This window comes from Festucalex cinctus, chromosome 10 (assembly GCF_051991245.1).
Source record: "Festucalex cinctus isolate MCC-2025b chromosome 10, RoL_Fcin_1.0, whole genome shotgun sequence".
NCBI lineage: Eukaryota > Metazoa > Chordata > Actinopteri > Syngnathiformes > Syngnathidae > Festucalex > Festucalex cinctus.
In genome coordinates this window covers 27,971,823-27,986,352 of record NC_135420.1, presented here as the reverse complement: position 1 = coordinate 27,986,352, position 14,530 = coordinate 27,971,823, and the positions used below count along the sequence as shown (strand labels likewise).

General features: G+C 37.2%; 1 protein-coding gene across 4 annotated transcripts; it reads right to left on the bottom strand.

Moving 5' to 3' along the window:
- Positions 1-71: 71 nt before the first annotated feature.
- Positions 72-14,481, bottom strand: glrx2 (glutaredoxin 2). Of its 4 annotated transcripts, XM_077534632.1 has the most exons (5): positions 13,585-14,481; positions 2,215-2,290; positions 1,450-1,516; positions 922-1,098; positions 72-597 (listed from the first exon to the last, which is right to left on the bottom strand). In XM_077534632.1, the coding sequence occupies exons 3-5, from the start codon at positions 1,513-1,515 to the stop codon at positions 445-447; spliced, it is 396 nt and encodes a 131-aa protein (XP_077390758.1). In that variant the 5' UTR covers position 1,516; positions 2,215-2,290; positions 13,585-14,481; the 3' UTR covers positions 72-444. The 4 variants fall into 4 exon arrangements, with proteins under 4 accessions (XP_077390758.1, XP_077390755.1, XP_077390757.1 ...); XM_077534629.1 differs by lacking the exon at positions 2,215-2,290; XM_077534631.1 differs by lacking the exons at positions 2,215-2,290; positions 13,585-14,481 and adding an exon at positions 2,022-2,204.
- Between the last annotated feature and the right edge of the window lie 49 nt (positions 14,482-14,530).

Below are 14,530 nucleotides of genomic sequence, written 5' to 3'. Positions count from 1 at the left end.
ATTATTTGCAATTATGTGCTACACACACACGGAAAGCCAGTCAAGAGAAAACTATAACGCCGCACAAGCACTTCATTTTCAATTACAGTTTATTTGCATTATTGAGCCCCATAAAATATACGAGATCATTTATCATACGTCAGAGATCATCCCCTGGCCTGAAGCGATTTGCATGGAAATAAAACAATAACACCTCTTAAGTTTTCAATAACTACTAAAACCAAAGACCGTGATGATGCAGGATGCTTAAAAAGAAAATGTTGAAAGCGTAGTTAAATAATATCGCAAACTTTTTGGCTGCAAATGTGACGCATGACAAATTCTTCAGTGCACTTTTGATAACAACAACAACAGTCTTCAAACAACATGCAGCTTTCAAGTGCAAGATTGAGCAAACATGTATAAATAATAGACAAGTGAAAAAGAAGTCGAAGGAACGGTTAGTCATTTTGCAGATTCAAACTGTCCGCTCCCCGAGCCTTCCGAGTTGCAGGGAGCACATTGATTGATCAGGGGCACTAACTTGCCCTGCTGGTGGAGCTGTTTGGTATCTGAGCCACCGCCGATACAGTTTCCGTTGATGAAGACTCTTGGCACCTGAACGGTCAAACACGTTTTCTTAGTATTGCACATGTGCACTTTAAAGCTGGATTTATAATATATTTATTTGTTTATTTCTATGTGGCCAGTTCTGATTTATTGCTTATATGCTTCTATTTACATTTTAAAGTGACATAAGCAATATGGTGTTCAGATTTGTTTTTTTTTTTTTTTTTTGCCTTAATAGCAAAAAAGTAGGAGCTCACAAACACGTTTTTTTTTTTCTGCCATTCAGTATTACATTTTAATTTTTTTTAATTTTTTGTAAGCGATAAAAAAAAAAAAAATCAATCCCCAGAAGCATAACGAGGTTGTTCTTACCGTTTTGGCGCCAGTCATCTGAGCTAAGGCCTCTTGTAGCCTCCTCCCGTCATTGTGCTCGTCGAGTTCAACGACTTTGTACGTGGCACCAATTTCATTGAACACGTTTTTGGCCATTTTGCAGTACGGACACGTGGTCTTGGAAAATATCACGACGCAGTTCTGTGACACCAACTCCTGCAAGGTTTAAAAAAAAAAAATGAATATGGGCTGTATCAGTGAACAAATATGTTTCGGTGCCTTTTGCATTTTCATGGCGGTATGAAAAGAAAGACAGAAAGAAAGATTGAGTTGATGTTGCCAATGATTTTGTATCACAGACGGAGTTCTGTATAGTATGATCAGATGTGGCTTTTTTGTGTGTTTATCGAATGTAAACAAAATGAAATAAACGCATCAAAACAATTGTAATTGCAACAAATTCTTGGGAGAGGAGGTACATTATTTTACAGAAGCACATGGGTGCACGACTAACTAAAGCTACATAGATAAATATTAAATGTCGGAAGGAATCGGAGTTCTACTTACATGCACAAACTTGACACAAGCTGTACTGGTTGATCCAGCTGTTGTGGAGGATGCAAAATTTCCCATTCTGAAACCAGACAAAATGTAAGCTACATGAAACAAAAACAGTCCACCACAGTGACTTCTATTGCTAACATATAGAAAGTGCTTCTTATAACCTTGAAAATGTCGCTTTATCACAACATTTGGTGAAAGTTAGCATGGAATACAAGCACAGAATTGCAGGTCCTAACTTGCACGGATCCATTATTTGTGGTAATGTAGCTCACTGCGTTGTTACACTCGTTTCCATGTCGTGAGCAACTGCTTTGCACAGGCGTGATGCATGTGCTTAATCCAGGATTAGGAAAGCAAAGAAGCGGGTGACGTGCTCGACACCTTCAAACCTGATCAAGCAGCACCTCACGATGGAGCTTACAGGGGTGCCAAATGTCTCTGATGTCCGACTCATACGTAATCGAATATGATCGGCGCTGTTTCATTAAATAAATTTATCTACACGGGATGAATATTAAGTTATGAAATGATCTGTCGCCTTAGATTTGATAGCAAATCATTTGGCAAATAATGACCTTTGACAGCTGTTCCTTGCCGCTCGAGAAAAACATTCAGCTCGAGAAAACATCGACAAAAGAACAACAACAAATGGCTACAAATTATCCAACAACTGAACCGGATGAAACATGCAGTTAGTGTACGACAATGAATGTTGTCACATTGTTTGTTTACATCCTTTGGTTTAGTTGACTTGAAGTTGAAGCCTACCTTGCATGGCACCGGAAGTAGTAACTGAACGTCTTCCTGGGACGTAGCGAGTGACGTCACGACTCAAATGGGAAGCCTGTGTCGAGGAATGGGGTTGTAATTTGAATTTTTCTTTAACAGTATTAGATTAATATTAGATTTATGACGATGTAAAATACTGAAGTGGAATGTCTGAGTGTTTTTATATATTTCTGTTGTTACTTCTCATTTGGTGTTAGGGTGACGAGATTTGCTACTGGATAAAAAAAAAAAAGAGTGAATTACATGTTTTTTTTTTTTATTAATCACACATTATTTCGTTATACTCTCAATTGATCGCATTTTTTCTTTTTTGTACGCATTCTTTGCTTGCTTGAGTAATATCTTGAAATTAATTAACACTGAAAAAAAATGGTTGGATTTACATACAAATAAAAACAAAACGAAAAAGATGTAAAACTAGTTGAACAGACTTTTTTTTTTTTTTTTTCCCCCCAGTGTATCCTCCTGACAGTTCAGAGTTTGTGGGTTTAAATCCAGGTTCCGGCCTTCCTGTGTGGAGTTTGCATGTTCTCGCCGTGCCTGCGTGGCTTTCCTCCGGGTACTCCATGCAGTTTTCTCCCTACTCAATAAAAATAAATAATAATAATAAAAAATAAATAAAATGTATGGTCAGTTAACGGAAGGCTCCGGGTTACAAAAAACAACAACAAAATGTATATATTTTTTCTTTCTTCTTAATTGCAATTATAACGGTCAAATGTAATGTGCAAAAAAATAATATTGAACATTCACCATAAAGCCGTACTACATTTTAAGTGTCTTATTTTCATGCCTAATCGTTATGCCCGAGTTCAGTTCCATGACATTTAGCGCCGTGTCTGCGTGTTATTGACTCGACTCTTAACCGCAGCCGGTATTGACCGACTTTTTGCAGCTAAAAAAAAAAAAAATGGATTTGTATTTTCTCTGACTGTTTGACAAGAAAGACCACCGAGTGTTAGTCGCTTTAGCTGCTAGCCGCGATGACTCAAACGACATTTCAAGTGGGCATTCTGTTTGGTTTGTTGTTTACAGGCAGACTCTGCCAGCTTTGCTTTTTTTGAGCATCTCGTTTGATCGAGATCGGACGTGGCTTGCTGTCAACTGAGAAGGCCGACCCCGCTGACGGTGACGTTTGTTTTAAGGGAAGGTTACGACAATGTGCCGAGTCGGTTCCTCCTTCCTGCCGTCAACAACAATTGTCGCTTTTTGTCGAATGGGATGTGTACGTGGGCGCAGGTGCCACGAATTGGATTCGGTGTTGGCATGTCAGGTTAGCGTTTGCATGTCTCCGCGAGGGTTTCGGCCTTCTTTTTAATTCAGGGTGGCCGCTCGCCAGCATGTGTTTCTCTTGACGGGAGAAGCGGACGCAAGCGCTTGTTTTCGGAGGCTCGAGGTGTCTTGCCGGAGATTTCGTAAGCCTTGAAGATCTTGATACGGGATGGCAAAGCAAATGGCCCCGGGGCAGAGGCTGAAACACTTCCACTCGTCTGTGCAGTCTGCCGGCCAGCGAATGACTTTTTTTTTTTTAACTCATTTGCTCCCAAAAACGGATAAATACGTCCTATATTAAATGTTTTAACTATCCCAAAGACGTATTTATACGTTGTTGTTGTTGTTGTTTTTTTATTGCTATGTCATACAGAATTTTTGATGCAGCCCCTCTACTTCAGAGAACGGTTGAAGCAATCGTAGTTATTACAAAAACGGCCAGCAGGTGGCAGCAGAGTAAAAGAGATCAACCAGGGTGAATTATGATGAAATGTGGCTATATTCTTATGCTAACAGCTGCAAAACAAAAACAGGTATGGTTCATGGTGAAGTGTCTTTCAAAGAAAGAGTGAGTTTCCATTCTTAGATTTTCACTTATGAATCACACAATTATGAGTCATGATTCTGTCATGAGTATGATGAAAAATATCGTTAAAGGCAGCACAGTGACCTGCTATACAAACAAAACATATACCTACATACCACTTTGGCCTGCAAGGTCGAGCTGCTGAGAGCTGCATCGGACTTGATTGCTTTGCTATGCTAGCAAAAAAAAAACAGGAAATCGTGCTCTCAAAGTCAAAAGTAAATTTTACCCTTTTAATTTACTTGCAAACTAATTATTATTATTAACCATAGAGTCCTACCAATTACACAAAGATATTAGGAAAACAAAAACACATAAAAAAAAAATTGCTCACCATATTAACCTTTCAATTACAATTACTGAAACAACAGCTCCTTCTACTGGAAGCACTGAAACACAAAATTACAGGTAGACTTCTACCATTACAAACCAATTAATTGGCCGATTAATTAAAAAAACAAAACAGTTTTACTACTTTGTCCTTTAGTTTTTGTTTCCAACACAGCAAAATCGGCAAAAATAGATAGATAGATAGATAGATAGATAGATAGATAGATAGATAGATAGATAGATAGATAGATAGATAGATAGATAGATAGATAGATAGATAGATAGATAAATAAAGGCCTATTTTGTAAGGGATGTTTGAATGCCATTATCGTTGTCTTATGTTGCAGTGTGATAATGTGTACTAAAATCGACACATAACTAAAAATAAGCATTTTTCTTTTTTTGTTTTGCTGATTTTTATTTTATTTTATTTTTTTACTATTGTTTTTACTGTGAGCTAATATTGGACAATCAAATAGTTCAGGGCCTAATAATACCATTAGTAACGGTAATGTCAACAAATTTCTTATTTCAGAAGTAACACCGGCAGCCAATCGCTTCTCAATAAGCAGCTCTCGGCTTCAAAAAGATCGGTGACCCCTGACCTTACAAAGTGTGTCAATATGTTTTTAAAATTGCTTCCATTGTTCTTGGGAAAGAAGAAAGGGGAACTGTCGGATGCTCGGCGCGATGCGAATTGGTGTGCTGTCATCATCAAGCAACCTCACCCCCCCCCCCCCCCCCTTCCTTTTATTCAGCAGTCAGTGAGTCCAAAGCAAGTGTGGTGATTTCAATTTGATACACAAGAGGGCACTGTTGCTCCGTTTGTGTTTTATCCCCACACAGCCACAGCACGTTTTAATGTAGGAATAATACATGTATTCATTTGCTAATTATGCTTTTTTTTTTTTTTTTTTTTGGCGTAACTTCTTTCATTTAACTCAGTGTGCCAAGTGTGGATCTGCATTTAAAATATTTAAAAAAAGATGGTTAATGTAGTGTGGAGCGTATCTGATGCCGCCTTTATCGCAAATAATCCCCCCCCGAAAGGCACTACAGGCCAAGGTAAGATAAGTCAACTCTGGCGCTGTTTGCGCGTCAGCAATCTGCGATGTTGTCGTGTGTGGCCGCGGAAGTCGGCACATCCATCTTTTGCACCCAACTGACTCTCTTCCCCGGTTTCTCTTCTTGTGTTTTCTTGCATGCACGTGTAGTTTTATCAGCTGCCTTCAGAGGCCCCACAGCAAACTGAACAATTTTTTTTTCCAACTACAGCAACAACTTGTGCCACAATAAACTTTTTTTTTATCAGAAGTCCAATAATCTTTTAGAGATAACACATGCAGGGGCAGACAGTAATACGTTGCATGTGGTGGCATTCCATTGCTTCTTTTGGCCCCGCAGTCAGATAATGATTTTGAAGCAATATTGATCTCAGACAGAACAGAGATACGACGAGGGCGCTTAATTGGAACAATTGCTTGCGTTCATAACTGCTGACAAAGACAGAAAAACACACAATGGGACAAAATATTGCGGTGCAATATTTATCATCAGGTAATTAACTAATTCACTCGCCGCCATTTTCACATTTCGCAATCCTGTTCGCTCCCGGCTGTTTTATTGGATTTTGACTGATTTTGCAAGGCCCACAGAATATTGTGTTCTATTGCTGTAAAAGCATGGAACCTATCAAAAGAAAGATTAAAGTCTCTCCTTTCATCAGGGAAAAAAAAAAAAGTATGTTTCTGTTTCCATTTTGCAGCAATTAGCATTAGAAGAGAGCTAAGTTTCATCAGTTTTCACAAATCTATTTAAAATTGTAAGTAATTGAGCTTTTTTTTCTACATGGCCCTGGTTGATCTCCTTTGCTCTGCTGCCACCTGCTGGCTGCTTGTGTAATAACTACCATTTCTGCAACCGTTCTTTACAGTTGAGAGGCTGCATCAAAGCCTTCTGTATGCTCTAGCATTCAAAAAACAAAAAAAACAAAAAAAAACACACACACACACACACAAAACGTATAAATACGTCTTTGGGACACTTAGAACATTAAAAAAAAAACATATTTACACGTTATTGGGAGCAAATGAGTTAAGGAAGGCGGCTCATGGAAAATTGTGGCTTATATCATTTGAGCAACGTGATATAACTGGAAATACATCCTTTCAACTTGTACACTGTAAAAAAATATAATATAACAAAATGTTACTTTTTATTTGACAGTTTTTTCCTTTATTTTAAAGTATAATTTCATTTGTAAACATAAACTCTGATTTTACATGTCAAATGCAAAATAACATTAAATTCACTGTCATTTCTCTTCTTTTGAAAAAAAAAAAAAAAAACCTCTATTAGAAATACATATATTTATTGTTAAGATTGCCCTGCGATTGGCTGGCAACCAGTTTCTTTGATCCTTCCATACGTATAGTAACAGTATACGTTTGCATCCACCACCACAACATGAGCTGTGTATGCTGGCCTCGCAGTCATTAACTCATTTGCTCCCAAAAAGGTATAAATACGTTTTTTTTTGTTTTAGGTGTCCCAAAGACTAACGTGGGGAAGATAACCGAAACATCGGAAGTCCGGAACCTTCGGGACTCTTCCCGGAGCTGGCCGCCCATTCTCAATGAAACCGATCGGGGGAGAAGCGCTTTTAGTGCAGGGAAAGTGACGGTCAACTCTGCCAGCGTTCCTCGGGTGATGTGTGTCGAATTTTGTGGCGGGGAAATAAATAGATTCCATTTTGGAACACCACGACAATAAAAATTTAAAAAAAATAGTGAACAGCTGCGAGTTTCTCTCCCCATCCTTTCCATGCAGTTGATTTTATTAGCTGTGCAGTGGCAATGGCCGAACTGTAGCTAACGTTGTACATCACGGGGAAGAGCTGACCTTGTGAAGGAACCGTTACTTTGCATGACAATAAGAACAAGAGATGGACGCTCGCAAAATTCATAAACGCTGGCATGCGTTCAATCAGCACGGCGCTATAAATCCAAGAAGACAAATCGCGGAGATGAAAACGGCAACAATTGACCACATTGGCGAAAATGAAACGAGCCAAGCGTCTTTTGCGAGGCTTCATTAAAGTAGGATTATTAAGATTAGCCAGCCTGTTCAAAATATGATCACGCCATCTGGCCTCCATGTAGATATACTCGTATTCACCTCACGTTTCTTTTTTTTTTATGTAGCGATAACGGCAAGATCACGATTTAACAATATTTAAACTGCCACACTAACGAACGGGAAAAGCAGCACGTCTATTAACTCATTCATTCATTTTCACAGAAGCAATCCCGGCTGTTTTCCTGGATTTTGACTGATTTTCCAAGTGTTCTACTGAAATAAAAACATGGAACCTATCAAAAGAAAGATTAAAAGTCTCTTCTTTCATCAGGAAAAAAAAAAGTATATTTCTATCTGCTTCCGTTTTGCAGCAATTAGCATTAGAATATAGCTAAGTTTCATCAATTTTCACAAATCTAAACTTGTGAGTAATTGAGCTTTTTTTTTTTCCAACATGGCCTGGGTTGATCTCTTATACTCTACTGCCACCTGGTAGAGGGATTTAATTACTACATTTTTTCACCAATTCTCTGCAGTTGAGAGGCTGCATCAAAGCCTTCTGTATGCTCTAGCATTAAAGAAGAAGAAAAAAAAAGTATAATATAAATATAGTTGTTGTTTTTGTTCCTAAAGAAAGAAGAGACTCTAATCTTCCTTTTGGTAGGCTCCATGTTTTTATAGCAATAGAACACAATATTCTGTGGGCCTTGCAAAATATCAGTCAAAATCCAGTAAAACAGAATGCGAATGGGGTTGCGCCAGTGAAAATGGCTGCCATTAAATGAGTTAAATAATGTAAAGCAAACCATGTGTATGAAATGTGCTATAAGGTATAAAAATAATAATAATAATAATAATAATAATAATAATAATAAAGCTGTCTTGTCTACTCATACTGGTAAGTCAACAACAACAACAACTATTTGGCAATACTGAAATATGACCATCAAAAATGATTCACAACAGTAACTGCCGGGACTTGCTTTTTTTTTTTTTTTTTTTAACCTTTTCAAGCGTATTGACCCACGCAGACTATTTGGGAACATCCAACATTCGCCCGCGTGAGTGTTTTTAAGCACCACTTCTCGTTTCCGAGTAGCTCTCACGGGAGCACGATGATGAGCTTCCTACTTGTACACTTCTTTTTTTTTTTTTTGCATTTTCTTGCCTTACTACATTTCCTCTCAGCATGGAGTTAAACATTACAAAGTGTCGGCACAAGTCGCTGCGTCGTGGCGGGAAAACAATCTTTTCCGTCTCACCTGGGAGCACCAAGTTCTTCTTGAGAATAAGTCTTCCAGGAGGTGTAAATGGTGATGAAATTCCGTTTGATTTGAGTTTCGCAGACGTTGCGTCATTTCGAGACCGCGTCACTTCCCTGACCAATAAATCAAAACTTTTAAGACCGATGTCACAACAGTCCGTTAATTGGCCATTTTCCTGTTTACGGTTGATTATTTAATGAAGATTAAATATGATTCCTTGTTGTGCAGTTAATAACTATTTGTTAAAATCATAAATCAAGTCAAATTAACTGAGAAGTTCAACTTTTTTGAAGGTGAATATTAAACTGCAACCTATCGGCGCCTCTTGTGACATAGGTGGGTTAGTTGCATCACTTTTTATACTTTTGTGTTTTTCTTGGAATCCATACATCATATATAAACAAAATTCATACCATATGAAAGACCAAAGTCTTGGGTATATTTTTTGTATTCATGTTATTTTCATACTTTGTGTCAATGCACACTTATTTATTGATTGATTTAATTTTTATTTTTTTTATTTTATTTTTCTTATTATTATTATTGTTAATTCAATCTCTGGTGTAATAACGTTATTTATTGATTTATTGAATTTTTATTTTTCATTTTATTATTATTATTATTAATTCAATCTCTGGTGTAATAAACTTATTTATTGATTGATTGAATTTTTATTTTGCATTTTATTATTATTATTATTATTATTATTATTAATTCAATCTCTGGTGTAATAACCTTATTAATTGATTGATTGAATTATTTTTTATTTTATTATCTGGTCTCACTGCTGCTGGACATGTAAATTTCCCAGAGGGAAAATGCAAAATTGCAATGTGACAACTTACCCACGATACAACTAGCCCCGGTCTCCCCCTACGTGGATTACAAGCCGAGCACAAAATGCTGATGCGTTTTCCTTCCCCCCCCCCGTGACACGTTAAATGTGTGACGCTTGTGCAGGGCGTGAAACGCGACGGTGAATTACTTTCAGGCCCTTGTTACTCCTGACCCGTTTCTCCTCGTCTGCATTTTGACTCGTCAGGCAGCATCCATTATCATACTCGCAACAAGACTTTGAAACATTTATTTCCCGGCGGCAAAGGAAGGAAATGTATCATTTCCAAGCGTCACATGCTTTTCTATTTCACCTCAAAAACTTCCATTAAGGTTCATCATTCATCGGCAAAGGAGAGCAATTTGTCAGGCTACGAGCGTTGGGGCTGTTACGGAAAGGTCAAGAAATGTGTCTGGGTCCTGAAGTGTATGTTCTCCTCTCGGATTTCGGAAGAACAGTGCACGAGCTCCCCGCTGTTAAAGTTTGATCGCCGCCTCCACTCCATCACGACAGACATCTCAATCCATTTCCACCGCCAGCCTTTTTATTCTGCGTTTACAGCAGCACGGCTTTTCAATACACATCAGTCACTGCTCCTTTCCCATTCATTCATCACTCCCCCACCCCCTCCCCTTGTCTTTTTTTTTTCTTTCTCTGACCTCCTCCTTATCCTTCTCTTTCTTAAGTAGCAAATTTGCAAGTTCAGAAAAAAACTCGTACATTTGCGAATTTAGAAAGTGGCAAGTAAAGTGGCAAATTTGGAAAAAAGGAAAAAATGTGTAAATTTGCGAGTTTAGAAAGTGGCAAATTTGCGACAGTTCATAAAGTAGCAAATTTTCAAGAAAAAAAAAAAAACGTAAATTTGCAAGTTCAAAAAGTGGCAAATTTGCGAGTTTCTGAAGTGGCAAATTTGCAAGGAAAAAAAACAACGTAAATTTGCAAGTTCAGAAAGTGGCAAATTTGCCACTTTCTAAAGTGGCAAATTTGCAAGAAAAAAACTTAAATTTGCGAATTTAGAAAGTGGCAAGTAAAGTGGCAAATTTGGAAAAAAGGAAAAAAATTTGTAAATTTGCGAGTTTAGAAAGTGGCAAATTTGCGAGAGTTCATAAAGTAGCAAATTTTCAAGAAAAAAAAAAAACATGTAAATTTGCAAGTTCAAAAAGTGGCAAATTTGCGAGTTTCTGAAGTGGCAAATTTGCAAGGAAAAAAAACAACGTAAATTTGCAAGTTCAGAAAGTGGCAAATTTGCCACTTTCTAAAGTGGCAAATTTGCAAGAAAAAAACTCTTAAATTTGCGAATTTAGAAAGTGGCAAGTAAAGTGGCAAATTTGGAAAAAAGGAAAAAAATTTGTAAATTTGCGAGTTTAGAAAGTGGCAAATTTGCGACAGTTCATAAAGTAGCAAATTTTCAAGAAAAAAAAAAAACATGTAAATTTGCAAGTTCAAAAAGTGGCAAATTTGTGAGTTTCTGAAGTGGCAAATTTGCAAGGGAAAAAAAAAACGTAAATTTGCAAGTTCAGAAAGTGGCAAATTTGCCACTTGGTCGCATTGTACAACTTTTTGTACAACATTTTTTTTGGGCAAATTTGCCACTTTCTGAAATGGCAAATTTGAAAAAAAAAACTTGTAAATTTGCAAGTTCACAAAGTGGCAAATTTGCCACTTTTTGAAGTGGCAAATTTGCAAGAAAAAAAACTTGTAAATTTGCGAGTTTAGAAAGTGGCTAATTTGCGACAGTTCATAAATTAGAAAATTTTCAAGAAAAAAAAAACATGTAATTTTGCAAGTTCAGAAAGTGGCAAATTTGCGAGTTTCTGAAGTGGCAAATTTGCAAGAAAAAAAAAACAACGTAAATTTGCAAGTTCAGAAAGTGGCAAATTTGCCACTTGGTCGCATTGTACAACTTTTTGTACAACTTAGATTTTTTTCTTGGCAAATTTGCCACTTTCTGAAATGGCAAATTTGAAAAAAAAAGTTGTAAATTTGCAAGTTCACCAAGTGGCAAATTTGCCACTTTTTGAAGTGGCAAATTTGCAAGAAAAAAAACTTGAAAATTTGCGAGTTTAGAAAGTGGCTAATTTGCGACAGTTCATAAATTAGCAAATTTTCAAGAAAAAAAAACCATGTAATTTTGCAAGTTCAGAAAGTGGCAAATTTGCGACTTTCTAAAGAAGAAGAAAAAAAATTGTAATTTTAAAAGTTCAGAAAGTGACAAATTTGCGACTTTCTAAAAAGTTCATCAAGTAACAGATTTGCGAGGAAAAAAAAAAAAACAACAACCTCAGAAACTTACGAGAAATACACGTAACGTACTACTTGAACGCCAATACTTTTCGGTCGGGTTTTCAAATAAGGAGATAGCAGAGATGAACCATATGATGGTAAGCATTCGGTTTTTGAAGCATTAGGTTACGACCAGCGACAAAGATGCCTGACGACTCAGTACAATCTTTATTTTCACCCATACAAGCAGAGAGCTGACTTTTGGTGCTGGGGTTATTCTTCTCACCTCTTTCTGCCTTCTCTCACTTTTTGGGCCTCGCCCATTCTCATTATTTGCCGAAAGGCTGAGTGCAGCCGGATGGAGGTAATCTAGCAGTCTGATTGCGTACGACATGCATGAACGATACCTACCCTTGTTTCCAATATCCTCTCTCTTTTCAGCCATGACGTTTATCATTGCTAATGGCGGGTGATGAAAACCTGGGCAAATTGCACCGTGCATGCAGAATCAAATGAGCTTTGACAAAGATATTTGGACTGTCCTTGACAATTGGTTTTGCTATTCGAAAGGCAAACATTTAAAGTGCCCCCGCGCGGCGCACCCAGTTTGTTGACTTTGACTCGATATTGGTGTGTGCCTACTCTGCACAAATCATTCTTTTTTTTATGTGTAACACAAATAATTCAAAAATAAATTTCCAGTCAGTGCAATAATTTTGCTTTTGGTGTTTTATACAGTATATATATCAATATAATCTGATTTCTGATATTAAGACGAGAATGGTTAATTCTCTCTTTGTTTGTAGTTTTAAAACTAATAATTTAACTTGTGATTTTTTTTTTTTAAATAGATCCTCACTCATCTTTCTCAACTTCCTTTCTTTTTTTAAGATGGGTTTAACCGTTTAATCCCCCAAAAGATAGCTAAATAGTTAGCTAGCTAGCTAATGGACTAGCCGGACTTTGTAATCAACATTAATCTGATTTCTGATATGAAGACGAGGCCTGTTAATTCTCTCTTTGCCTGCATTTTTATAACTAATAATTTCTGTCCAGATAGCTAAATAGTTAGCTAGCTAGCTAATGGACTAGCCGGACTTTGTAATCAACATTAATCTGATTTCTGATATGAAGACGAGGCCTGTTAATTCTCTCTTTGCCTGCATTTTTATAACTAATAATTTCTGTCCAGATAGCTAAATAGTTAGCTAGCTAGTTAATGGACTAGCTAGCTCACTAGCAAGCCGGATACCTACTTTCTCTTTGGAGGACATGACCCACCCAACTGGATTTGTAAGTGCTTTGTATGTGTTATTTTTGTCCCCATCATACACATGAAGAGCTCGTTTCCAAAACAAGATGAAAGACAATTTGATCAATGGGCTCAACAGGCCATTCATCGTGTACACTACAAATGCTTTTGTTTGGTTGCCGAGGCAACACTGACAGCCTTTCATTTCATTCAATTTCATTAAAAACTCAACGGTGTTTTTTTTTTCTTTCCAGCAGAATATCGTATATGCCCTACAGACAACGACCTTAATGTTTAATTCATTGTTCATTAATCAGCCTTGAGATTAGAGAGTCACATTATGCGGAATTCGCCAGAACTTGGAATGTTTGGACTTGTATTGTTCTAATACTAACCTTTTTATCTTCTTCGGGTTTTTTTTTTATTTTATTTTTTTAATTATCATGAGTTAGTTCTCGAACATCTCGAAAATAGGTGTCCATAATGTAATGCATACTGGTACACTCACCTGACTTCACTTGCAGACGTGTGCTCAGTTCCCATTTGGTGAAAATGTGAAAAAAAAAAAAAGTGGTTTCTGTGGTGCCGAAGCCAAGGAGACGCAGGAGGTGTGTCGCAAAAGACTTTACTGAACATTCCTCAACAATCAAAACAGGAAAAAAAAAAAAAACTTAATGTACGTCACTCTAAATCCAAATCCTTCCCCCTCCAACCACTAAACAAAACATTAGTTCCATGGGGGAATTATGTCATGAGCACCACATTTCATCTCAATACAAATGTGCCTTGTAATTGATTGGTGACATAGCCATGTTGTTGTCTGCCTTTTTGACTGACATCGGTTGGGATAAGCTTCGTTAAACAGTGCAGAAAGTAGATAAATGGATATTTTAATCAATCAACCAGATTCAGATCCCCCCCCCTTTTAATTGAGTCGTGCAGGTAGGTCAAATTCGTGGTGGAATAAGTTATCAGCTTCATTAATTTATCTTGGTCTAGATTTTTTATATCACAAAAAAAAAATACCTTTTTTATCCACTCTAAAGCAATATGGCACAATTTCAAATTAGCCTTTGCTACAAAGAAGAAGAAAAAAAGAGACGGCTGATATTTATATCGCTTTATTAAAAGAAAGCATTTGATGTGACTATTCACAAGAGTGACGTTCAGAGCACCTTAGATAGCATTTATCTCTGAACCGCTCAAATGAAGCAACTGAAATGTGATCATCGAATTAACATGAATATTAGCTGCTCAAGTCGCGTCGGTTCAGTTCCCGCTCGGCGACAGCGCCGAGACAAGATGAACGTCTCGACGTGAAGTCTGCTTTTCACCCAAAATTCAGCGACATCCAGTTACCCGGTTACTCTCAACAGGATAAGCCACATAGCTTAAAAGGAGATACAAGTCATCTTTGTGTGCTTTCATGTTTATTTCTTTTTTTTTTAGATAAA